Source organism: Bubalus kerabau, chromosome 1 (genome assembly GCF_029407905.1).
Source record: "Bubalus kerabau isolate K-KA32 ecotype Philippines breed swamp buffalo chromosome 1, PCC_UOA_SB_1v2, whole genome shotgun sequence".
In the NCBI taxonomy this organism is placed as follows: Eukaryota; Metazoa; Chordata; class Mammalia; order Artiodactyla; family Bovidae; genus Bubalus; species Bubalus kerabau.
The window spans coordinates 66,835,527-66,860,484 of NC_073624.1; the positions used below are offsets into that span (position 1 = coordinate 66,835,527).

A 24,958-nucleotide genomic window follows, 5' to 3' on the forward strand; every position below is an offset into this window, starting at 1 on the left:
CCCTGATTACATACCCTCCCTTTTCCTGTTAATTACTTTTTTTTTTACTAATTAATTTTTTCCCCCAGTGTGTTTGATCCAATGAGCTTCCCTGGAATTCCTTTTCCCACAGCATTGATAAGGAGAGGAGGAGGATGTAACTGTAAGGTAGAAATAAGGAATGAGAGGGTACAACTGGTTCTCAGGGTCAAGAGCCCCCATACAACAAAGAGCTAAGCATGTGTGTGCGCATGCGCGGGTGTGTGTGTGTGTGTGTGTGTGTGTGTGTGTGTGTGTGTGTGTGTTAGGTATGGTTCACTTCAGTGCAGTGGTGGTGGGTCAGGGGAATACCAGGAAAGACTCACCCCTTTAACACTCCCCTCCTTTGCTCACTCACCTCCCTCACACAATTACACACTTCTGTTTTTCATACAATCCAATTCCACCCCTTACACATTCATCTCTTCCACAGCCCCACACTGTGCACACTTTTCAGTCTTTTGTGTAAAAGTGTTTATTGCTTGAGCCCATGTCTTGCTCACTCACCTCGGACCCTTGTTTAGCTTGCTTTCTTTGCACACTCCCTTTTGCACAAGCCTCTCCCTCCCTGGTGCACCTGCGTCTGTGACCACTCACCTTCCATCCTCACCCGCTCCCCCCCACCCCATTCACACACCTATTCTCTAACCCATGTGCACACCCCCCTTCCTTGGCCACTCCCCTCCCTCCACCCTCCCCCGGGTTCGCACACTCGCCCCCGCCTCTGGGGACACCTGCTCGTGCGGGGCAGGGCGGGGATGCGCAGCCGCGGCCACTTCTCCTCCTCTCCCCCTCCCCGCCCCGCCCCTCCCTCCATCCCTCACCGGCTCCCCGGCTCCCGCCCCTCCTGCCCCGCCCGCCCGCCGCTCCGGGGGGGTCTCCGCCGCCGCCGCCGCCGCCGGAAGGAGCCGCCATTTGCCACCGCCGAGCGCACGGGCCGAGCCGGAGCCGGAGACGGAGCGGGACTGGGGCCAGGAGGACGGCGATGGGGGGCGGCCCCGGCGCAGGAGGACCGGGGCTCGTAACCCCGGGGGCCCGGCCCGCTCCGGACCCGGACCCGCGGGGCGCGGCACCCTGAGCCCACCCCCACCCCGCCCCCTGCCCCGGCCATGGCTGCCCGCCCCGCCGCCCCCGGGCCGCCAGCCCTCTCGGCCCCGCAAACCCCGGAGTCCCGGCGGTGGCAGCAGTGAACGGCTCTCACAGGCCCCGTAGACCCCAGCCGGGCTTGGCTCTCTAGCGCGCGCCCCCTTCCCGGCCTTGTCCTCTCCCTTCCCCCCGCCGCCCGAGAGCCCCCCTTGCACGCCGCCCCCCGCCCTCCGCCTCCCGGCGCCCGGACGATGCTCAAGTCTCGGCTCCGCATGTTCCTGAACGAGCTGAAGCTGCTGGTGCTGACGGGCGGGGGGCGGCCCCGGGCCGAGCCGCAGCCCCGGGGGGGCGGGGGAGGCGGCTGCGGCTGGGCGCCGTTCGCCGGCTGCTCGGCCCGGGACGGCGACGGAGACGAAGAGGAGTACTACGGGTCAGAGCCGAGAGCCCGGGGCCTGGCCGGCGACAAGGAGCCGCGGGCCGGACCCCCGCCGCCGCCCGCGCCGCCGCCGCCGCCCCCGGGCGCTCTGGACGCCCTGTCGCTCAGCAGCAGCCTGGACAGCGGGCTCCGAACCCCTCAGTGCCGAATCTGCTTCCAAGGCCCTGAGCAGGTCAGGCCTGGGCACCCGGCGGGGCGGGGAGGGGTGGGGGCGCGCACCTGGGGCGCCCGGGGAGACCGGGAGCAGGGGGCGGGGCCTGAGGAGGCTGGGCGGGACCCAGGGACCTGGGGTGGAAATGGAGTGAGGTTGAGGGGCTTGGCTGGAGACTTCAAGGCGCAGATTTGGGGTGGAGGCGGATCAGGGGTCTCCAGGAAGGGGTGGGGCTTTCTCCTGGGAGGGCCCCAAATCCTTCTCTCGGCTTAACCGAGACAGCCTTTCTCCCCCACTTCTCTCACCCCAGGGTCTGTGTAGGCTGAGGGCTGGGAGGTGGGCAGACAGGAGAATGCTTCTGTTCCCACCTTGAAAGGAGGCGCCCAGCCGGTGCCCTCGCCTCCCTCAGTAGTTCTCTCCGTGGGGCACTTTTCTTCACTTCCCATTCCACAACTTTCTTTTTCATTCCAAATATTCTTTGTTTAAATGTTATGGACAAAGTTGTCCCGGGATAGTACCAAGGGGGTGTCTCTTCCTGTCTTGAGAAATTACTTTGATTAAAGGGGAACAGCCTCCACTCCCAACCTTAGGATATCTTCCTTTCAGATTTTTGGAACCTGAGGACTGTAACCTATCCCAGTCTGCACCACATCTGTGAAACACTTTACAGTGATGGAATGGGTTAGGAAGGCATGGCTCAGAAGCTCGCACTTCTGTTTCTCCAGATCCTAAGGGGTGGCTTAAGGAGCACCCTCCTCAAACTCGAGGAACAGAGAAGACCCAGTATTTACCAGCCAACTCCCCCCTCCCCGTCCCTTCTCTTGTCTCTTCTATTGGGTCCAGGAAGTTTACCTTGAACTCTGAACTTTTTTTCTTTTGGGCTTGTAGCCTTAGCGTCTTGCTTTGTTTTGGTTGAAAGGCCTGATTGTTATTTATTTATTTTTTTTAAGGTAGGAGACACCTGGAGAAGAGGTTTCTCTCTCTCGAGTGGAGAGGACTGTGGTCGGGTGGCGATAGCTGACAGGGAATCTCCTTACTCTTCCTCCAGGGGGAGCTCCTGAGCCCCTGCCGCTGCGACGGCTCAGTGCGCTGCACTCACCAGCCCTGCCTCATCCGCTGGATCAGCGAGAGGGGCTCTTGGAGCTGTGAGCTCTGCTACTTCAAGTACCAGGTCCTGGCAATCAGCACCAAGAACCCCTTGCAGGTGAGGTATAAGGGGAGCACTCTGAGATTGGGGCAAGGGCCTTTGAGCAATTAGAATCAGGGACCCTCCAGGCAGCTTATTTCATCCATTTACTCTTGCTTCAAAGTCACCCTCTCCTCCATTATCATAATCTCCTGTCTATAAATATCTCCCTTCCTTCGTTTACTCACAAAGACATTTATTGGGCACCACCTGTGTGCGAGGCCCTGGGACAACAAAAGAGGAAAAGGCAGTGGCGCTGCTGTTACTGCTGGAATCATACATGTAGAGTGATCTATGTGTCAAGTTCTTGGTGTGTATTAACTCTTTTAATCCTAATAATTATGTACCATTAGTATCTACATTTTAAGTCAGTGAGGACATTGATGCACAAGTAAATTTTAAAACTTGCCCGAAGTTACTCAGCCAGAAAGTGAGTAAGGATTTGGAATTCAGATCCTAGATGATCTGATTTCAGAGCAGTGGTCTGTCATGCCTTTCTAAAATAATACAGGAAATGGTCTCAAATAATATAAGAAGTGCCACATTCTAGACTTGATCAAGGCACAGAGAAGACAGATTATTAGTCCTACCTGAAGCGTTTCAGGATGGCTCCTGGTGCATCCTCCTAATAAGGGCAACCCTAACCTGGCTTTCCATCTCTTTCTGTGACTTTTTGGAGCCTTTTCTTCCATACAGTGGCAGGCCATCTCCCTGACGGTCATCGAGAAGGTCCAGATTGCAGCCATAGTTCTGGGCTCACTCTTCCTCGTCGCCAGCATCTCCTGGCTCATTTGGTCCTCACTTAGCCCTTCAGCCAAGTGGCAACGGCAAGATCTGCTCTTTCAGATCTGCTATGGCATGTACGGCTTCATGGATGTCGTCTGCATAGGTGAGGGCACCTCTCTCTCACCTGCTCAGCATCTTCCTCCAACTGACACACTTCACTTTCCCTGCCCATTCCCTCAGTTTTATGGCAACGTTTTCTACCACTGAGAACCTTTAGGGCAATCCTGGTGTCCCTCCCTTCCCTGCTTCTCCAGGCCCTTTGCAACCCTATCTCCGCCCCCCCTGGAGAAATGTTGGCTTATGTACCTCTGGTCTAGGTCTGGGCAGCATTGACTCTGGACTTCTTATCCTCTTGCTCAGGCCTCATCGTCCATGAAGGCTCCTCCGTCTACCGTATCTTCAAGCGCTGGCAGGCAGTAAACCAGCAGTGGAAGGTCCTGAATTATGACAAGACCAAGGACATAGGAGGAGATGCAGGGGGAGGGACGGCAGGGAAGCCGGGCCCCAGGACCTCACGGACGGGCCCCCCTACTGGGGCCACCAGCCGTCCCCCGGCTGCCCAGCGCATGCGGACGCTCTTGCCTCAGCGCTGTGGCTACACAATCCTGCATCTCCTTGGACAGCTGCGGCCACCAGATGCCCGTTCCAGTTCCAATTCTGGCCGTGAGGTTGTCATGAGGGTCACCACGGTCTGAGCTGAACTCCAGGAGTGGGGATGTTGAGTCAATGCACTGGCCAGAGATAAGCTGTCATGGCTGCTGGAGGTACCACCTGGACAAGGTGTTTGGGGCACGCTGCCTCCACCAGTGAGGATCTCTGTGGACAGCTTCAAGCTGGAGACATTGTCTGGCCTCTACTGCCCACTGGGTAGAGACACCTGGATACATTCCAGCCCCCACTGACAGCCCCTCACACTCATCCTGGGGCAGCCAGTGGGTAGGTGGGGAGAGCATCATTTCTTCCCTAGAGAACCGTCCTTACCTCAGCTCCTAGGGCCTCCAGCCCCCCAGCTCCACTATGGTGACTTGGTGAAGGGGGACCAGTGCCAGAAGAAAGGGGCTGTAGACCCCCCCATTCCCTACCCCATGGCCACAGGGCAGCTGGCAATAAGACTAGTATACATTGACCTCCCGTTCCCTGCATGAGGGCGGGGGTACTTCCCTGTGCTCCACCCCCCCATTGCATGGGGGGAAGGGCATAAAGAATCATTTATATGCACATGGAGACTCCTTTCTCATCCGGGGGTTTTCTGGAGGTTTGGGAGGTGTGGGGAAGTTTCTCTGCAGAGGTTGCAAATCCCAAATGCAGCAGTGGTTTCTGAGTTGGAGGTGTAACTCCCACTTGGTGGTGAATAATTCACATTGGCTGCTAGGTGGCAGTGCTCAGAAGCATCTCAGGGGTGGACCTGACACCTGGGTGTTGCGTGATTTAGAAAAAAAATCTCCCCACCGTGGTTTTCCTGTCTACCTCATAGGGCTGGATTGAGGATAAATGAGGGACAGGTTGAATGCCATTGTAGGGAAAATCAATGATGGCATAAAAAGATTTCTAGACTAGTTGATGGTGCATTTATTTCAAATAATAGCTGATTTACAAACTCCAAAATGTTTTTCAACTGGAGTTACACAGAGTCTTGGAAATTTGTGTTGAGTATCATAATAGATATGGAAAATTTGAGGGGAAATAGACATTGCAAATGTGAAGGATGGTGGTTATTTGCAAGAATGAGAGCTCCTCCAATCCCCTAAACATTGGGGGCTGGAGCAGTCCTTGTTCAGGGAATCTTGCAGGTTCTATCAATCCCTACTAGGTAATGTGCTCACCAGGAGAAGTGGTGTGAAGTGAATTTGGACTCGTTTGGAGTGAGACAGACAGACTCTCCCAGGGTTATGAGTCTCCAGCCCCAGTTTAAGCTCCCTTGTTCAGGGCCACAAGTCTGATCCTGGTGTGCCCCAGCTAGTTGATATTAACTGGAAGATCTTGTGCTTGGAGGCAGGCATGTAGAGGGCTGAAAAAGGTTTGGGAAGGACTGATGAAGATGCCGGCATGATGCCTGGTCCCTTTCTCTTGCAGCCTTGGGGCTATGTGTTATATGAAGGATGGTGTCTTTTACGTGAACTATTCATCAGCAATTAAAATAATTACTTCATAACATTGCTTAAGTCAGATCCAGAGACCTCTCCTATTATTGGTCCTCCTCTCAGGGAAGGCTCTGCTTTGTCTTCTCCCTGGGGGTGTTTGGGAATGCTTCTCTATTAAAGGTCACATATGCTTGCCCAGGAAATGGTCCTCCCCAATCCCTCTCCAAAAGGGGTCTCAGCCGCTGTCCATGGTGCTGGCACCCAGATTCGCTTGGGAGTATAGGAATCAAAGCTGTACTTGGGTGTGAGTAACCTGGAAGTGTTGAAGTGTATCACCTCCAACCTCAGAGGGGATTCAAGTGAAGAGAAAACAGGCTGAGCCCTATCTGCCCCCCCCCCCCCCAACAACTTTTCCAGTGGGAAATAGTTTCCCCAGAGAAATAACCTTCCACATTCTCCACCTGGGGACACAGAAGGACCAGACTTCACTGATTTGCCCTTCTCAGACTAGCTGGTGAGAACCAGAAGGGAGACAGCAAAACTAAGTGACTCCTAGTTCTTATCCAAGTAGATAGGGTTTAGGTAGGTATGACACAGGTGGGGTTTCCTGTGCCAAGCCTGAGCTTTCCCCCTTGATGGCCCCACATAAAGGCTTAGATATAACCAAGAATATAGGCACTTAATGTACAAGCACACTGTCCATTTCCGTGCTGGGTCCTAAAACAGGGCTAAGTGAGAGCATTTTCCCCTCCCCTTCAGGACCATTGGAGATATAGGTATGGAGGTTGGGACTGGCAATCTATATTGTCCTCTCTCCTTTTTCCACCTTTAAAGGATTATTGTCCAGGAAAGGGTCATAAGGTCTGCTGCCCTTCTCAAGTGAGCAGGCCTCCTTTCCCATGAGGAGTGTGAATGTGAAAAATCTTGACCACTGATTCCAGGGGAAAGGGTCTGAGAGGAAGTGGGGAGTTACTCTCCCTCTAAGCTCAGAACTGCCCCAAATCAGGTCACTTAGGTTCAAGTTGAGCTACTGATAGTGAGTAGGGTTAGAGACTGAGAACGCAGCTGAGAAGGAGCTGAGAGGAGGAGCAGTAAAAGCACCAAACCTTGGTCTTTGAACAGGGTTGGGGGTATACCCTTACCCCTCTGTACATCTTAACATAAATAGATAACCCCCAGAAGGCTAGTGGCTAATGGAGTTTCTGTGGAAGGGAGCCATGTCTAGGGCAGGGGCTGAGGTGGTGAGAGGAGGAGGAAGTGTGAAGTGAAATCTCCGACTCCATCTGCTAATTGGAATGGAGGGGAGCAGGAAGAAGGGGGACAAGTCCTGACATGGGGTGGGTAAGCTAGGATACAAAAGGCGCTGCAGGGAAGGTGCTGAGAGATTTATTTGTATGGAAGATGAGTTAATCTATATACATTACGAGTAGAGAACTGAGTCCAGCCTCTGGGGGGGCCAGAGAGTGCTGACTCGGGGGAACAGGGACTCTTGCGGCCCACTCCTCTTCTGCTTTGGTGCCCTAGGGCTTCTAGCCACCCTCACACTTGGCGTTCATCCTCTCTGACATCACCTCTCTGTCTGTATCCTTATCTTTCTCTGAAGGAAATTACCTTGGAGCAACATCTCTAAAGAGGGCAGAGTGGCCATGCTAAGGTGTCCTTTTAGTCCTGGCAGTCCAGGTTCCAAAAGCACTCGTCTACCAGACAGTCAACCATCTCTGCAAGTGCCTCCCCACCCCTTTTAACAGCCTAGCCCTTGAAGCTACTTTTCAACACTACACTTCCTTAATCTCTTACAGGCAGCCAGACTTGGCTGTTCCCACAGATAGAAATGTGTCTGGGTTTGTGATGCAAACCTTTCTCCCAGGTATCTAGACCTCCCATTGTTATGGAGGCAGTGGGGGTGGGGTGGGCGGGGCACGGGTGGTCACTTCAGGGACCTGAGAAACCAAAGTAGGGAATCTGGGTCAAGGTCTTACCTCCAGGTCTTTGTAGGAAGTGAGGGAAATAAGTCAGTCAAAAGTCAAGGATGGAACATTCAAAGCAATTTTTTAATTTGAAAACAGTATTTAAAAAACTTCAATATGTAAAAGGAGGACTTCGGTCCAAAGACATCTCTGCCTGGGATCTAAGTGGTGGGGCAAGCAAACTTAATAGTGACCAGAGAGCCAAGGAGAGCTTTTAAAAAATCATAACCCAGGTGAGGATAGACTCACCTTGCTAGGGGCAAGATGAGGAAGAAGCAGAGTAGACAGAGCCTGGTAAGCTGCTTGTCCCTTCTGCCACATCATCCAGATAGAATCTGAGAGTCTACATGGTGTCCCAGTCAGGGACAGGCCCTGGCAAGGTGTATGAAGACAGAATAAGGCTTCATCCTTCCTCTCAAAGAGCTCACAGGCAACAAGAGAGGATCAACCAGGGGCAGACGAGATACACACACAGCTCAGGCTATGGTAAATGCTTAGCCAGCAGCATCAGTAAACACTGTGAAGCTCCAAAAGGCCAGTGGTTGAATTCTCTGTCAGGCCACCCAGCATGATTAGTTAAAATTGAAGTTGGCCCTTGAAGGACGCATATGATATGACTAGAAGGGCTAAGCAGGTTAATGGGTCACAGTTTTCTCAAGGCTTGCTGGGTCAGGCCAGGTACATACTTCCTACCTTGATCAGGGCTGCTTCAAGCACTTTGCTATGGTCTCTCTAACCATACAGACTGCAGAGAAACATACATCTCTTGGTCTCATGCCTAATAAACCCCTATGATGAGAGAAACGGTAATGACAGTCTGCTTCCACCATATTATCTGTCCACAAACTGTAGGTTGATGCTTCTCTCAGGTACCAGGACAGTCCGGGTCATTGGTCTGACAGGGGCAGAACCTGGCTCAGGTTGTACCTCAAAGTGGATCAAGATCTGGAAAGGGAGGAAGAAGGCTATCACTATGGAGGGGTCTACAATGGTGGGCTTGATTGGTAATAGGCATTATTAGTGTTAGGATGGTCAGTGTTGGAATGGCGCCTGTGGCTACTAGGGGATGTCTTAGTCAATGAGGGTAAGAGATTATGGTAGGGAAAAAGATAGTCCAAAAACCCTCACCCTCTGGGCCTGTGATGGGACTGACATATTTCAGAGGATTAGGTCTCCCAAGTCTTATATATTTCCATATGCCTATCAGGAGGGCTTCCCAGGTGGCTCAGTGGTAAAGAATCCACTTGCCAAGTAGGAGATGTGGGTTCAGTCCCTGGGTCAGGAAGATCCCCTGGAGAAGGAAATGGCAACCCACTCCAGGATTCTTGCCTGAGGAATCCCATGGACAGAGGAACCTGGTGGGCTACAGTCTATGGGGTTGCAAAGAGTCAGAGATGACTGAGTGACTGAACAACAATAAAAAATGACTATCAGAAGGAGAGATCATGGCTTTAGAGCTCTCTGCTCTGGGGAAGGTAGAAGATCTAGATCACTCACCTGGGCCAAGGCCATTTGTAGCTCAAGCTCTGCCAGGCGTCTCCCCATGCAGCTGCGCTTGCCAAAGCCGAAGGGGAGAGATGCAAATGGGTGGGGAGCTGGACCTTCCCCTAGCCAGCGAGCTGGACGAAAAGAATTTGGTTCTGGGAACTGGGCAGGGTCCCTTGAAGTGGCATAGTGACACAGAGTGACCAGCGTCTGGTGAGGGAGGAAAACAAACTTGTCAATTTCGGCCCAGGAATGCCAGGAGGGAGGTAGAGAACAGGACCTATGGACAGGGAGGAAGGCAGGTTCTGGTTGACTGTGATTTGGAAGTTTTCCGGAGCTACTTTTCTCTACTGCCCCATTATAACCCAGAGAGGCACCCAGGCCAAGGAAAGGGTTTGAAGGGCTTATGGAGAGTATCTGAGAACAGGAACAGTCCCAAGGTAGGGATGGCTTAGCAGGAGGGGCCCATAGGCTCTACTCACATTTTTGGGGATGATATATTCACCCACACAAATGTCTCTGTCTGGGACACGGGAATTTCCAGGTACCACAGGGTACAGTCTGGATGGCAGAGCACAAAAGGGAGACAACAAGATGAAGCAAGGGCTATAGCCCTCTCCTGCCACCCAAATTCCAAGCCCATTCTTGGCCAAGGGTAGAGTACCATTTTCCTGCACCCCCTCTCCCAGCTCCCACCCCCTGTATGCTTCCCCAGCCTTCCCCCAGCATTTTCTCTAGCTTTCGGCTCCTGCCCCTTCACCTTAGCACTTCCTTGACCACGGCCTTCAGCAGGGGCAGCTGGGACAGAGCAGTGGCCGAGGCTTGGGTACTGGAGCCGGGGCCCAAGGCAGCTGTGATCTCAGCATGGAGTGCTGTCTGGATTTCGGGGTGCCGGGAGAGTTCATATAGAGCCCAGGAGAGAGTGTTGGACACCTGCGGGGACAGGGGGAAGCGTTAGAGGTGTTGAGAGTGGGGACCCAGCATAGGGGGCAGGATATGAGGCAGTCTGGACCCCAGGAGGTGCTAAGCCAAGCTGGCCTAGAGGACCACAGTGGGTTTCCAGCGGCAGGGAAATAGCCCCAAGATGGAGGAGGTTAAGCTGTGGAAGTGGGGCTCCCAACACAGAGGGAGAACCTCACCGTGTCCACCCCAGCAAGAAGCAGCTCCGTCACATTCCCCAGGATGGACGCGGCAGGCAACTCTTTCTGGAGCAAGAAGTAGGTCAGGTGTGCCCCAGGTCCCATGTCCTCCTCAAACTTCTCAGACTGGTTCCTCATGGCTACCTCAGCCTCTCGCTGCTCTACATGCTGCTGGGCTGTGCGGACGGGGACAAGGTGTTCCTCACCACCTGGGAACAGCTTTATGTTCCCCCATCCCCACTTCATTTCTGTGCCTTGCTGTGCGTGTGCCTGCTAAGTCGCTTCAGTTATGTCCCTGACTCTTTGTGACAACATGGACTATATCCCGCCAGCTCCTCTGTCCATAGGGATTCTCCAGGCAAGAATACTGGAGTGGGCTGCCATGCCCTTTTCCAGGGGATCTTCCCGACCCAGGAATCGAACCTTCATCTCTTATGTCTCCTGCACTGGCAGACGGATTCTTGACCACTAGCGCCACCTGGAAAGCCCAGCCCACCTGGGAAGCCCAACCCGTCTGTGCATTACCGAATGCAAACATCTGGTCCCAGTCTCGGCAGAGGCGGTCCCAGGGTCCGGGCACGACGCGGTGCAGCCAGCTGGGCATCGCCATGGTCAAGAGCGTGGACACGAACACCGAGCCGACCGCGCGGATGAAGGTCTCTGTGTCTGGGGGCACCTCTGCCTCCAGGCAGCCGAGGCGGGAGCCCAGCAGCACCGCAGCAATGCCTGGCCGAGAGGGGGCACTGTCAGGGCACCTCGAGACCCGGCCCAGGTGCCTCTTACGCGTGTTCCAGTCCTGGGACTCACCTTCCAGTCCAAACTTGTAAAACTCTCCTGCCACATCTCGAACCAGGGAGGGCGGCCCAGCGCCCAGTCCTCGCTGGCGCCGCAGTCGCCTCACAAGGTCACGCACCACGCCGTGTAGGGTCCCGGAATAGCGGGCGGCCGCTTGAGGCCGGAGGAGCAGCGGGGCCAGGAGGCTGCGAAGCCTCTGCCATTCTTCCCCTTCCCTGTGCGTGGGTGCGGAGAGGGGGCGCATCAGGGCAGACGGTGGTGTGGAGAGGCGACCCGACGGGGCTAGTGGCGCTGGAGATGGAGTGTGTCGGGCTGGGGTGGCCAGGAGACGGATAGCGTCGTCTCCCTCGGGAGTACAGAAACCTGATCCTGCCGGCACCCGCTTTCCATCCCCACTCCTCATTACTCATTTCCTGCCCCGGAGGGGCCTGGGTTCCTGGGTAAGCTGAGTCACAGAATCTTCCTTTGCATCTAGATCCTGGTGCCTCAGCCCCTTCCGCGAGTCCCCAAGATTCCGGCTTCAAAAGATAAAGAGGTGAACAAGCACGAGAGCCGGGCTCCACCTGAGCTTGAGCGAAACGGACTGGGGTGGGAACCTCGATTTGCCAGAAGGTTGGGGAGAACGACCTCCACCTCCCCAGACTGTCTCCAGACCGGGCCGCAAGGGAGGAAAGCAGCTGGACGTCGGGGGCTTTGGGGCCAGAGGACTCACGCGGTGAGCAGTCCGCAAGCCCGCTGGCGGCGGCGACGGTGCTCCGTCCAGGGTGAGAAGCTGCAGCGTTCGGGCCGGGGTCCCTCCTGTCGTAGCAGCTGCTCGACGAGCGTAGGGGCCGCCAGGTACACTGTGCGCACCGTCCCGAAGCTGGCCAACCACACCGGCCCGAAGCGCGCGGCGCCCTGTACCTGGGAGAACGCGAGCGGCGGACCTGGAGATCCGGGCCGGGAGGTCCCGGCTTGGCCTGCGCCAACTCCAAGGGCGCTGTTTCGGGTATGAAAGGGGGAGCTTCTGCTCCCAAGTGGTGTATGGCTCTGATGCTGCAAACCCCTCTCCTTTCCCTCACTCCCCATCCCTAGGAAGTCTGGGTGTGATGGGCAAAACGGAGGAGCTGGGCGCAAAGCTAACTTTCAGCACCTCTCTTTGACCACCTGGGCGGATAAATCCCTAAAAGCTCCTCCCGTGGACTGTTCATCTTAGGACGAGCCCCCACTGAAGGTATAGGAGCGTACTAGCTTTAAGAGAGTCCCGCCTCCCGCGCACTTGTTTGGATCTGCGAGCCTCCAGACGCCTGCATCGCGAGAAGGGACGTTTTGAACGCACTCCTCCGCCGGGGTATCCAGAGGACTCCGCGTCCCGGGAGCCACCGGCCCCAGTCCCAACTTCGTCTTTTCCGTAACGCATGGGCATCCATTGCCACCGGCCCTCCTTGCTACCTTCTGCACTAGGGTTTGTGAAAGCCAACCTCCCCAGCTTTCAGTCGTGGGAACGGCGCCCCGTTCTACCTGCAGCTCGTGTAGCCGTGACAGCCCCCCTTTGCAGAAAAGCTCCGCAAGGAAGCCGGGCGTGGAGGGGCCTGGGATGTCCGCCAAAACCCGGGGCGCTGAGTCGGAGCCTCTGGAGCCCACTGAGGCGCCCAGCTCAGGACAGCGGACGCGATGGAACACTCTGGATGCGAATTTGAGGGTCTGGGTCATGGTCTGGCTCCGGAACCCACCAAAGCTCGCTCCTCCAGAGCATCTTGCCCGGCCCCTATTTAACTCTTGGGCGCGGTAGTGGCGACGCCCCCTCTCCGAGGTCCTCAGCCAATCCTCTCTCCTGAGTGGTCAATGCTGGGGATTAGCACCCAGGAACAGCAGGCGGGGCCGGAGCGGCCAAGGCAGCTCCCTTGGGTCTCCTGTTACCATGACCCTCTCGGGAGGCGAGGCTTGCCTCAGTTTCTCCTGGGCTGGTGCCCTAGTCCATCAGCCTAAAGATCTCTTCCTCAGAAAGTCTATTTGGTGAGGTTTAGTTGACCAAGATATAGACTCGGTCTCTGGTATTCCCACCACTTCCGCAGGGAGCTCGGCCCGCTCCACCACCACTACCACCATCCCCGCCCCCCGGGGCCCTCCTCAGGAATTCCCCGACCTCCAGCTCCTCAAAGAGTTAAGAGCCGGAAGAGGCACAGCTGGAGCTCTCCTCAGATTCTTGCCTCTTAGGGCTGCACATTTTCTGTACCTGAGCAGAATTTTTCTGCACTGCCACATGGCTCCCCCTGCCCCTATTCCTGCGACGGCCTCCCCCCCCCCACCCCCCCAACCCCCCGCTCCCAACTGGACAGAGGGCAGATGGGTTCATGGGTTAAAATGGTTTCAGGAGCCTTCATTTTTATTCCTTGAGGAGAGGGGGTTGGTCTTTTGGGTCAACAAGCCCTGTCCTACCAGCCATGGGAATATGAGACTTGAGGAGCAGAAATGAAGAAACTTATTGCAAACTAGAAAAGTTGAGAGATTTTTCTGGGCTCCTGGACAGAGCAAGGGTTCTCAGGTACAGAAAAGGTGCAGCCCAATGAGGCAAGAATCTGAGAGCTCCAGCTGTGCCTCTTCTGCCTCTTACTCTTTGAGGAGCTAGAGTTCTGACTCTCCAGCTGACTCAGTCTTCTGTGCGTGTGTGTGTGTGTGTGTGGGGGGGGGGTTCTAGTCAGCAGCCCCTTTCCACTTTTAGCCTCAGAATCCTCCCCAGTTCAGCTCTCTGCTCCTTACTCCCGCCCTCCTCCCTCCCCAAGCAGGTTCAGCACTAGTCAGTCAGCTCTGAAATTAAAGCAAAGGTCAACAGGAGAAGGCAGGGGGTCTCCACCACCACACCCTCCCAGGATCTCCAGAGACAGCAAGAACAAAGGGAACACGAATTCCCCAGGTCAAGTCTTAGGCAGGGAGAGGATGGGAGTGATACACACTCTAGCCTTTCCTCAAAAACATAGCATGTTATGTGCACACACATACATGTTACCCTCAGAACCATAAAGCAAACATGAGTGGGCAGGTGATCTGAGTCTAGCAGGCAGTGTAGATGGACAGTGGAGAACTGCATTCCTCACTCCAGCTGAGAAGGAGAGCTCCTAGGAGAAGGGAGTGCTAAGGAAGAGCAAGTCCCCACTTCTTTCCAAGGATCCCTTCTGGTCCAAGGTCTTTTGACCTTCCCAGTCAGCTGCTTTGGGTTTCTGCTGCCACTGGAAGGGCAAGAAGGTAAGAGGAGTCTGGGGCAGTCCTGAACTCCAGGGTCCTGCCCTGGGCAGCTCTTCAACTTGAGAGACTGCTGCCTGCTCTCTCTGTAGCAGGCTCGGCTGGGAAGGTCCAAGGGCCTGATCTCCTTTCCAGTTCCCCAAATATGGGGTCCCACTAAGGCAAAGGCAAAGTCAGTGACCAGGAGGGGTAGGAGTGGGAGTCACTGCCGGGAGGGTGGGATCCTGTATTCTTCGGAAGATGGCTGGGAAGTTCTTTCCTCCATTGCGTAGAACTTTCTTTCCCTCCTCGGTTGAGGTGCCCAGATGTCCCACAATAGGGTCTTCACTCTGGGAGAAGGAAGGGTCCAGTAAGTCCTCACCCATCTTTCAGATTGCCCTGGTCCCTAGACATTCATCCCATCCTCTGAGCATTAAGCTGGATTCAAAGAAGACAGAACCACTCTGACAAGGATCTTTCCGTAACTCTCCACAGTTTCTCTTAGGCTCCCCACTTACCAGCTCCTCCAGAGGCACACGCTCAAACAAGGGGTGCCCTTCAAAGTGGGTGCACATCCACTCATGCAGCTCCAGCACATCGGTTATGGTGTACACCAGCCCCTGCACAGGCAAAGTCACTCTGGAGGGGGCACTGAGAGCGGTCAAGCAGCAGGGTGATGGGGATGGTGGTGAGTCCCCAACAAACCCCCACTGAATTCTCGGTTGGAAGGCCCCTTATTAGACCCCTCACCCCGTCCTCCCTCCTGCTCTCGACTCACCCCAACTCTCAGCACGTAGGCATATTCTGCCAGCAGTGTGGGACTGATGATTCGCCACTTGTGCTTCGTCCGCTTGAAATGTGGGTCAGGGAAGAGGAAGAACATCTTTGTCAGCTGTGAGACAGACGAGCACCGACAGGGTGGTGAGAGCCTGGCCTCCACACCCCACCTGCTTATCAGCCTAAACCCCTGGGGCCCGGTCCCACCTGGCCCTTGTGGAAGAAGTTAGGAAGGTGCTTCATGGCATTGCTGCGGAGACAGGCGATGTTCTGGAAACCACCTCCAGGAGCGGCTCGCAGGGCCCGGATCCGGTCTTGTACATAGTCTGAGACTTTCACCCGGATCTCCAGACCCAGAATCAGCGTGTCTGGGAACAGCGGTGACAGTTCCACTGGACACAGAAACAAAATCAACCTCATCCTTACAGGATGTACAGTGGGGTCAACACGGGAAAGGAAGCCTCAATCAGCAATTACCCAAATCAGGAACAGAAAGTGTGGCCAGAGAGCTACCTCTATGGATAGCTCTGTGCTGGAAAGGCTGAGGGACACCCCAAAATTGTCACCAGAACCGGAAGTGGGAAGGCCTGGCAATATACGTGTCTTCGCACATGCTTTAAAGTCTTCACAGTGTTTCCACACATTGTCTCACTTAATTCTCATGACATTGTGTGGTAAACTGCAAAGATGATAAAACTGAGTGTGGGAAATGGCTGAAGCCACAGAGCTAAGAAGAGGCAGAACTGGAACTTGGAACCGTGGTTTCCCGCCACCAAGTACTATGCTCTTCCTCTCTCTCATGTTGCTATTTCCATGGAAGAGCTCGACATAGAGAAGGAGGTCTAGCATGCATGGCTGGGACAACACAGACGATATAAGAGAAATCTGAAAATAGTATCTTGGAGAAGGAATGAGTTCTGGTGAGGAAGGGGGAAGGGAGAAGGGGGTGGAATCCCCGAGAAAGACAGTTCAGGATCATTGGCCACAGCGACTAATCTCTGACGCTTGTGCTGACCAGCTCACTGACCCGGCACCTGGCAGGTGAAACGGCTCATGTAGGGACCAGAGCCAGAAGCGGGGCCAGACCAAGACAACTCAAGTTCTAAGAGGCTTTGAGGCAGCCCCTCCCTTCTCCTGGGCGAAGGCCACAGACCCAGAGTAGAGGGAAGGTGGAGGTTCTTCACAACGATGTCACAGCAAGCAGTGTCTGGTCCGAAGGGGAAAGGCCAACTATGGCCCCCAGCAAACCTGCTGAGGTGGCAGAACCTAGGCCCTGCCTCTCCTTGCCCCAGAGAGAGGGCCAGAGTGTTACCTAACAGGCCGCCATAGCCACAGCCTATGTCTGCAAACTCCACTTGAGCCTGAGCTCTCTTTTCTTTCTTATCCTTTGGGTCGTCATGGCTCTGATTTTGAGGCAGTGGAGCGAAGAACTCTGGGTATAGCTCAGACCAGTCCATGTCCTCTGGTTTCACAGGGCTGTTGGAGAGAAGACGTGAGAAATGTGGTTACGCCACTGTGGAAGTGGTACTATGTGTGTGGGTGGATGGGTGAGGGTGGGAGATGCATGAGAAGAGGGTTTCTCAAAAATTCTGTAAGAGTGGGCCCTTTGGCCTCTAGGGAGCACAATGGAAACCACCCTTAACCCCCAGTATGAATCATCAGCCTATCATGGGGCCCATGACTGTGATCCGCCTATCTCCCTTTCCAGGGTTGATGTGACTGTGCATCTCTCCTTTCTGGGGTTCAAGTTCCCCTTGTCCCAGAGACTGGCTGCCTAAGGCACTGGGACTTGTCTTTGCTGAAGTTCTCTGCAGGAAGAGGATGGAGTAAGGTGTGGGTGGGGTTGTGTGGAAGTTCCTCTTTTTTTTTTTTAAACTGATTTTATTGAAGTATACTTAGTTTATGCTATAGAGCAAAGTGACTCAGTTACACATATACATATAACCACTCTTTTTAAGAATCTTTTCCCATATAGGTCATTACAGACGATTGAGTAGAGTTCCCTGTGCTATCAGGAGGTCCTTATTAGTTATCTACTTTAGTAGTGTGTACATGTGGATCCCAGGCTCCCAATTTATCCTTTCCTCCAAGTTTGCCTTTTGTTAAATTTCACAGATGAAACTGAAAGATGGAAACGACATTCTTCCTCCATCACTGTTGTCTCAGGAACAATTTCTTTCTCTTCCCCACCTAGCAATCCTACACAGATGTTGGCCAGAACGCCACGCCCCCTCCAACCCGCAAACTCCGCCCTCTGCCGAATCTTACCCACCCAGACCCCCGCGCCACCACACACAAAACTGACGTCACCCAGCGATCCTCCCAAGAGTACCCTAAACCCTCCCAACCATTCCAACACGATCGCTTTTCCGGGCTAATCCGAGAAGTCTGCCCTCCTCTCGCTTCCCTGCTCGCCCTGCCTCGCTCACTCACTAGCGCAGCGTATGATCCGCCATGGGGTTGGAGTGAGCCCGCTGCCGATAGTAGCGCTTCTGAGGCTGTGGGGCCTCGGCTCCTGCCGCGTCCCCAGTCTCGGTTCCCGCCATGATCTCCAGAGCGAGTTTCTCTACGGAACCCACGTGGAGATCTAGGCTCTGGACGCACGAGAATGACGCAGCGAGGCACGTATGCTCAGAGGCCTCCCCTTAAAGCCCCAGGAGTGAATTCGGCTGGGCTGGGCAGGGAGGACCGCAGCGGGGCCGCGCGGGAGGGTGGCTCCGCGCCGCTGGTCTTTAACTGGGCTGGCAAGGCCAGACTCGCACCCAGCCTCTATCGTTAGCCTTCTTCTGTTTGGTCTGGGTTACTATCCCTGTTGCAGGCCCCTGTGCACCCCGCAGGTGAGAGGGGTCCAGGGACCCCGCTTTCCTACGTTGAATTAATCCTCGTTCCTCTCCCCTCCTCTCGGTCCGAACAGTGCACTGGGTCTGACCCCCTGTAGCCCGGTGCAAATCCCGTCGGGTGTGCGCTGGGGACCGGAGCCAGGGAGGTAGCTCCTCATCCCACCTCCAGGAAGTCACTGGAGGAAGAAGGGCAAACTTGAGGAGGCGGGGCTCGGTACCACGGGGCAGCCGTGGGGCTCGCTGTCCCCCAACCCCCACCCCGCTTCAGATCAGGGATCCGAGCGCTGGCTGGCGTCAGGGCACTCTCTCGGCCAGATGGCAGATTCCCGCCCAGATCCTGAGTCAGAGCCCGATTCGGTGTTCCCACGTGAGGTCGGGCTCTTCGCCGACTGCTACTCGGAGAAGAGCAGGTTCTGCTTCTGTGGGCACGTGCTGAATATCACGGAGAACTTCGGGTCCCGCCTCGGGGTGGCAGCGCGCGTGTGGGATGCGGTGAGGAGTGGGCGGCCCTGGGCTAGGGTCCGCGGGGAGGTCAGACCCCGGACTCCCGGTCTCCCATATGGAGCCATCCCCGCTGCAATCTTATATTTTCTGTTTTTTCTCCTATAGGCTCTAAGCCTGTGCAACTATTTCGAGAGTCAAAATATGGATTTCCGAGGCAAGAAAGTGATCGAACTGGGCGCGGGGACTGGTATCGTGGGAATCTTGGCAGCGCTGCAGGGTGCGTGAGCTTTGCGGTGGGAGGGGGTGAGGGGAATGGGGATGTAGAGAACTTGTCACTTCCTGGATTCTTGAGAGAGGGAGGGGAGTGCTTCGGGACCAACACAGTGTTTTCTTTATAACGAACAATTTTTTTTTTTTTTTTTGCCCCTGCCTGGTCCTGTGTGCCAGACAGTGCTGATTCGCTGTTCTGGCACCCATGGTGATTGACTGGGGGGTGGGGGTGGGCAGGAAATAAAATTTGGGCAGGCCTTAGTAGGAGTTTTTCCTACCTTTTTGCGATTTCCTGGACAATGCTGTCAGAAAAAATCTTTGCTTTGGATATGGTCTTCTGTTAAAATGTCTATATGGAATTACTCTCTAGAGGGAGCAATCTGCAGGTATTAAACCTCATGAGTGCTTTATAACTTCACTGTGAATATATTTTTGATTCTTTAGGTTTTGAATTGCTTGGGAGGAACAAGCTTATGAGTTTTTGAGGGTTAGGCTGTGTTTTGTGGGAAGTGGTGTAGGAATTAGGCACTGCCGACTTGGGAAATAAAAAGGTAAAAATTCTGCTTTATTTTTGTGAAGAATCAAAAACTACAAAGGAAAAAGTTCCTTGGTTTATAATCTGATGGGCAGGCAAAACCTCACACTGAAAACATTCCTTTAAAAACACTTATGATGACATCTCCCTAGGAATGCAAATTAACATGTCCTCGTTCATAGGGACATAACACAAAACACATTCAGGAAAGTCTTCCCAGTAGCAGGCTTTCATTCTTTTATTCTATTCATTCAACCAACATGTATTTGGAGTCCTATATGTGTCAAGAATCATGCTAAGTATTGGGATACAGCAATGATTAAGACAGATTTCCTCTCCCCAAGGAGTTTATGGTCTAGTGTTGAAGATGGGGGAAGATGTTACAGGATGTTATGGAGAGCTATGTGCAGAGCCAGTGGACATGCTCTGGCCATGTCTCCCTTGACTCTCTGGGAATCCAGCAAGAAGATGGTCTATCAGATGAGGAGTATGAACATAGCAGGCTCAGAAAGAACCGAAGGAATGTCACCAGCAGCTTTCCATGAAGGATGAGTGGATAAGTGGGCAGCTATGCTAAAATGGCAGAAAAGATGTATAATATCAAGGGAAACACCTTTCAGTTGCTTCCAGACTGACTTCTTCTTTTGTCTTCTGTTCTGCTGCCGACTCAGAAATCTGGGTGTCATTCTCATCCATTGCCCTCTCCCCTCGCATCCTGGCAGTCAGCAATTCCTGTGAGTCACATGTCCTTAATACGTCCCCAGGTGTCTGTCCTCTTCCCCTCAGCTCTAGTTCAGGCCACTGCCAACTTTCCCGTGGATTTTCACGAGTGTCTTTGAGCTTCCCTAGGGAGAAGTTTGGCATGCCCAAGGTAGATCTTGTGATCTTCTGCCACCAAACCTGTTTCTCCCTCAGGCTTCCCCGTCATAGTGAATCAAACTGCCATCCAACCAGTGGGGAATCTAGACCCACCTCTGACATGTCCCTTTTTCTCATCCCCATCTCCATTATCCAAGTCTTGCTGATTTAACTCCTAAAAATCTCTTGAAGCTCCTGTTTTTCCATCTGCACTGATGGCTCCCCAGTCCTTGGCACCATCGCTCTCTTGGATGGCTACAGTTAATCAAACTGGTCTTCCTGCTTCTACTCCTTGCCCCCACCTAGACCTCTGCTCGCTGCACCCAGCTGGCAGAGTGATCTTCTCAGCACACCTTCCCCATCTTTCAGTGGCTTCTTGCTGCTTTCAGGATGGAACCGGTCCCTTTGTGATGAAACTCAGAAGAGTTAATACTCACTGTCGTTCCTCTCTTCCTATTGTTTCTTCAATTCCGTTCCAGAACACACCCTCACAACCCCCCCAACCCCCAACTTGCCTTCTCCATTCCCGTTGCTCCAATCAAGATTGTGAGCTTCACTTTTGACTGCATGTTGTTAAGTACAGCACTCAGCAGACTTCCCTGATGGTCCAGTGGCTAAGACTCCGAGCTCCCAATACTGGGGGCCTCAGTTCCATCCTTGATCAGGGAACTGGATCCCACATGCCGAAACTAAGAGTTCTCATGTTGCAACTAAAGAACCTGAATGCTGCAACAAAGGTTGAAGATCCTGCAACTAAGGCCTGGTGCAGCCAAATAAATATTAAAGAAAAAAAAAAAAAGTACAGCAGTCAGTATGAGCCCAACTTCCTGGACTTGGCAGTTGTCATTCCCTCCTTAAAACACTCCTTTGGATTCCAAGACACCACGCTTCTGGGTTCTACCCACCTTGCTGGCACTTTTTCCATTTTCCTTTGTTGGTTGCTGTTCCTCTTCACAACCGAAAGTCTGAGTGCAACGGGGCTCAGGAGCAGCCCTTTGACCTCTCCCCTATTCTGTCTGTATTCACGGCTCTAAATAACCTTTCCATGCTGATGACTCTGACTCTCTTACTTATATCTCCAGACTTGTTTGTATAACCTACGGCCTACTTGATACCTTCCTGTGGTTGTCTGATGAACATGTCAAACTTAATGTGTCCAGAAAAGCATTCATGATTTTCCTGTCGAGCCTGCTCCTCCTGCAGCCCTCCTCACCTAAATAAATGACAATTTGATCTTCTGGTTGTCAGGCCAAATATCTTGGAACCAGCCTCTCTCTCTGATAGTGCATATCTAATTTGTCAGAAACCCTGTTATTGACTCTACCTTCAAAATGTATTCAGGATCTGCCAACTGCTGCCCTGGTTCAAGCCATGATCGCTTCTCACCTGGGTAACTGTAGCCGCCTCCTAACTGGTCTGTTCTGACTTTGCCCCTCCGTAGTATTTCCTCATCACAGTAGCCAGAGTGATCTCTTTAGAGCCATTCTTCAATTCTTAAAGCCATAAAGTTTATGACATTCTTCCATTACACATTTTCCAATAGCTTCCCATCTCACTCAGACTAAAAACCAAACTTCTTGGTTGCTTTTCAAGGCGCTATCTAGAATCTGACCCCTACGATGATTTCTCTCACTTATTTTACTCCAGCTACAGGCATTCCTACTGGTCCTCAGACTTGTTAGGTGAACTCTTGCCTCAAGGTCTTATTCTTGGTCCTTACGTTTATGGCTGTTTTTTTTTGGGGGTGGGTGGCGGGAGGGGTTTCTAAGCTCTGTCAGTCTTTCCTTCCTAATGTGTTTTACCTTGACCTCTTTTCTTTCTGTTAGTCCGTCATTTGGTACCTTTTAATCTGAGAGACCCGTAGAGTTTGCCCCATCACTTCGTACAGGTCATTGCTCAAACATAATCTGCTCCCTAACTACCAGTTTGAAGCTTTCCCTAACTACCCCGTTTAAAGTGACATTCCCTGCCCTGTCCCTCAAGCAGTTCTTATCCTCCTTCCCTCCTTCAGCGTACCATCTGACTTACAGTGTGTTTTGTTTCATTTTTGTTGTCATTGTCTTTAGCCACTAGACTGTAAATCCTAGGAGTGGAAGGATTCTTGTCTGATTGGTTCACTGCTGTATTCTCAGCACCTGGCATATAGGCACATAATGACTATTAATGGAAGAATGAATTCTGAATATTTCCTGTTTCTGTAATAATCACCATGATTATGACTAAATAGTATTTTGCATTACCTCACTTGTCTCCGCCTCTATAACAAATCTCAAGGAAAAAGCCAAGGTCTTGTCTGGCTCACCCCTGTACCCTCAGAATTTGGTAGATGCTCAATACATGTGCTTACTGCATGAAGGAAGATTTCTGAAGTCCTAATCTAATCATCGTCACCCTCTGCTTCTGCCCTTAAACCTGTTGCCCTCAGGATCAAGCCTGGATCTCCTTAGCAAGTCATAATGATTTTCCTCTGTACTCTCATGTCTTAACATGCTTCCCTTCCACCTTCTTTGAGGTCTAGCCTTCCTTGCATACGCTGTGCTCTCTCATCACCAGGCCTTTGTACTCTCTGTTCTCTGCTTGAGAAGCTTCACCTGACTAACTCCTCCTTGCCCTTTAAGGCTTCTTGCTGAGGTCATGTCTTCTGGGAAGCTTTCCAAATCCATGAAGACTGGTTTGTGTCAGTAGGGGGTGGGTGCATAGCCCACCTCCAGCTTAGTCCTGCCCAGGCTTCTGCTGACATATGATTGTTGTGTGTTGGGCAGAGAGGTTGAAGATTAGCTCAGCGAGAATGTTGATGTTGTAGAATGTAGAGTAATGAGATGGCAGTGGATGCAGCTGAGGTTAGGGCAGCTGAAATCCGAAGTGTGGACTTTGGGCAGTCAAAACATTATCCTCTAGGCCCCGAGGTCTCTGGACCTTCTGGGCAGGAGCTGAAACCCCTTGGTTGGTCCCTCTGACTTGCATTTCTCCTCCTTCCTCTCTCTCAGGGGGGGATGTTACCATCACTGACCTACCCCTGGTCCTAGAACAGATCCAGGGCAACGTCCAGGCCAATGTGCCCCCTGGAGGCCGGGCCCAGGTCCGCGCCTTGTCCTGGGGGATTGACCAGCATGTCTTCCCTGGAGACTATGACCTGGTGCTGGGGGCTGATATCGTGTACCTGGAGCCCACCTTCCCACTGCTGCTGGGGACCCTCCGACATCTGTGCGGGCCCCATGGCACCATCTATCTGGCCTCCAAGATGAGAGAGGAGCACGGGACAGAGAGCTTCTTTCAGCATCTCCTGCCCCAGCATTTCCAACTGGAGCTGGCCCAGCGGGATGAGGATGAAAATGTCAACATCTATAGGGCCAGGCACAGGGGACCAAGACCTGCTTGACGTCACCCTTCTGCTCCTCTGAACCCCTCGTTCTCATGAAGGAACTGCCATATCTCCAGAGCCATAAACATAAGGACCAAAAAAAGATGGATCTCCCTTGCCTGTCTTTCCTCCTTCCCTCATTGTTTCTTGAGAGCCTCCTGGGAAGCTGCAGGGAGGGGCCGCTTGTTAGGGATTCTAGAGCCCTTGCTGTGTGGGCTAGAGTGCAAAGGAAATTCCCAGTTCCTGTTCTCAGCAGAGGAAGATGAGAGGGCAGCCAGGATTTTAGGGGAAGGGGAGGTTAGGTGGGATGTAAACAGTGGCTGAAGAGAGATAGTCGTGATCCTGTCTGTCCAGCCACTGTTTTTTATACAGAATGGATTATTTTTTCCAGATTCTATTGGAAATTTTTTTAAAGGAAAATAAGCATTAAAGATCTCTCCTGCATCCAGAGAACATGGGCTTTTGCTGGGGGGCACTGGGAAGCAAGAAACTTCAGAGAACCCACTTCTTGCTTCTAGAGATAGTCTAGTGGAACAGTGGCTCTAACTGGGTCAAGTCTTCCTAGCCCTGAAGTTGGGGTTAGGTCGCAGAGCTGCCCTTTGGACTGTAGCTCCTTCAGTCTTTTTGGAGTTGGAGTCCTGATCGCTAAGTTCCAGGTTCTCTTTGATTTTTTGGGGGGTACCTTTCCAAGCCCTGTCAGTCCTTCCTTCCTAATGTGCTTTGCCCTCACCTCTTTTCTTCTCCCACTATGGGGCCTCTGATTGGTCCTCTCTTGACTTACTCCTTGGGTCACACATCACCTCCTGTGGCCTCCTAGCCTCCATTCACTCCCATTCAAACTGTTTTGTAAACTCTTGTAATCTTCCACAATCAGATCCGATTAGCTTCTGCTGCTTCCAACAGAAGCAAGAATAAGCTCTTCTGCTTGGTACTCAGTGTATCCCGTGTGATCCCAAATTACCCTTCTATTTCATTTCCTACTGGTTTCCTACATGTGTTCTAACCTCTGGCCAAATTACAAAAGGTCTACTCTTTGTTTCCTAAACCCACACCAAAATTCTCTGACTTCTTCCTTCATTCTGATGATTCCTTTCCTATATTTCTACCTCTGAAAATCTTCATTGCTCTTAGCCTGTCTCCTGAAAAAAGCTTTATCTGAGCCTCCTGTTTGAATATGATTTTTCTCCTTGGAGACCCTTTAACTCTTTGTCTCCTGGGGTTTTATTTACCTTGTCTTGTGTGATCATTTGTCTGCTCCCTATTTTCTCACCATCAGATCACCTTAGAGGGTAGGGCTATATGGTTCCAGGCACACATCAAATATTTCTGCTTGTTCAACAAATAATTTACTTGGTTTGTTGGAAGGACACCCGTCCTCCTCCCTAGGTGACCTTGGTCAAACTTCTGAACCCACTCTCCTACCTCACAAGTTTGTCAGTGAGCCATAAATAGATACAGAAATAAGCATTGGAAATAAACATAAAGTCTTACCACGTGTCTTGTGTTGTTATTTTGTGACAACTCGGTTTCGTGTTTTCCATTATT

General features: G+C 52.8%; 4 protein-coding genes across 7 annotated transcripts; 2 read left to right on the top strand and 2 right to left on the bottom strand.

The window, feature by feature from the left end:
• Window positions 1-913: 913 nt before the first annotated feature.
• On the top strand, window positions 914-10,207 carry MARCHF9 (membrane associated ring-CH-type finger 9). Its single transcript, XM_055578808.1, has 4 exons — window positions 914-1,712; window positions 2,740-2,895; window positions 3,574-3,766; window positions 4,024-10,207. The coding sequence occupies exons 1-4, from the start codon at window positions 1,356-1,358 to the stop codon at window positions 4,356-4,358; spliced, it is 1,041 nt and encodes a 346-aa protein (XP_055434783.1). The 5' UTR covers window positions 914-1,355; the 3' UTR covers window positions 4,359-10,207.
• LOC129650394 (25-hydroxyvitamin D-1 alpha hydroxylase, mitochondrial) lies at window positions 8,524-12,822 on the bottom strand. Its single transcript, XM_055578797.1, has 9 exons — window positions 12,631-12,822; window positions 11,843-12,033; window positions 11,143-11,345; window positions 10,861-11,061; window positions 10,336-10,511; window positions 9,957-10,129; window positions 9,679-9,757; window positions 9,209-9,406; window positions 8,524-8,656 (listed from the first exon to the last, which is right to left on the bottom strand). The coding sequence occupies exons 1-9, from the start codon at window positions 12,820-12,822 to the stop codon at window positions 8,543-8,545; spliced, it is 1,527 nt and encodes a 508-aa protein (XP_055434772.1). The 3' UTR covers window positions 8,524-8,542.
• Window positions 12,823-14,070: 1,248 nt separating this feature from the next.
• Window positions 14,071-17,722, bottom strand: METTL1 (methyltransferase 1, tRNA methylguanosine). Of its 4 annotated transcripts, none has more exons than XM_055578866.1 (6): window positions 17,539-17,722; window positions 16,418-16,581; window positions 15,313-15,473; window positions 15,107-15,220; window positions 14,847-14,948; window positions 14,071-14,678 (listed from the first exon to the last, which is right to left on the bottom strand). In XM_055578866.1, exons 1-6 carry the CDS (start codon window positions 17,649-17,651, stop codon window positions 14,523-14,525), a joined length of 810 nt encoding a protein of 269 aa, XP_055434841.1. In that variant the 5' UTR covers window positions 17,652-17,722; the 3' UTR covers window positions 14,071-14,522. The 4 variants fall into 4 exon arrangements, with proteins under 4 accessions (XP_055434841.1, XP_055434850.1, XP_055434833.1 ...); XM_055578875.1 differs by having other exon boundaries at window positions 15,107-15,178; window positions 15,313-15,497; XM_055578858.1 differs by having other exon boundaries at window positions 15,313-15,497.
• A 13-nt stretch (window positions 17,723-17,735) lies between these two features.
• EEF1AKMT3 (EEF1A lysine methyltransferase 3) lies at window positions 17,736-24,906 on the top strand. The gene is made up of 3 exons (XM_055578912.1): window positions 17,736-18,437; window positions 18,555-18,666; window positions 23,040-24,906. The coding sequence occupies exons 1-3, from the start codon at window positions 18,261-18,263 to the stop codon at window positions 23,429-23,431; spliced, it is 681 nt and encodes a 226-aa protein (XP_055434887.1). The 5' UTR covers window positions 17,736-18,260; the 3' UTR covers window positions 23,432-24,906.
• The last annotated feature ends 52 nt before the right edge of the window (window positions 24,907-24,958 follow it).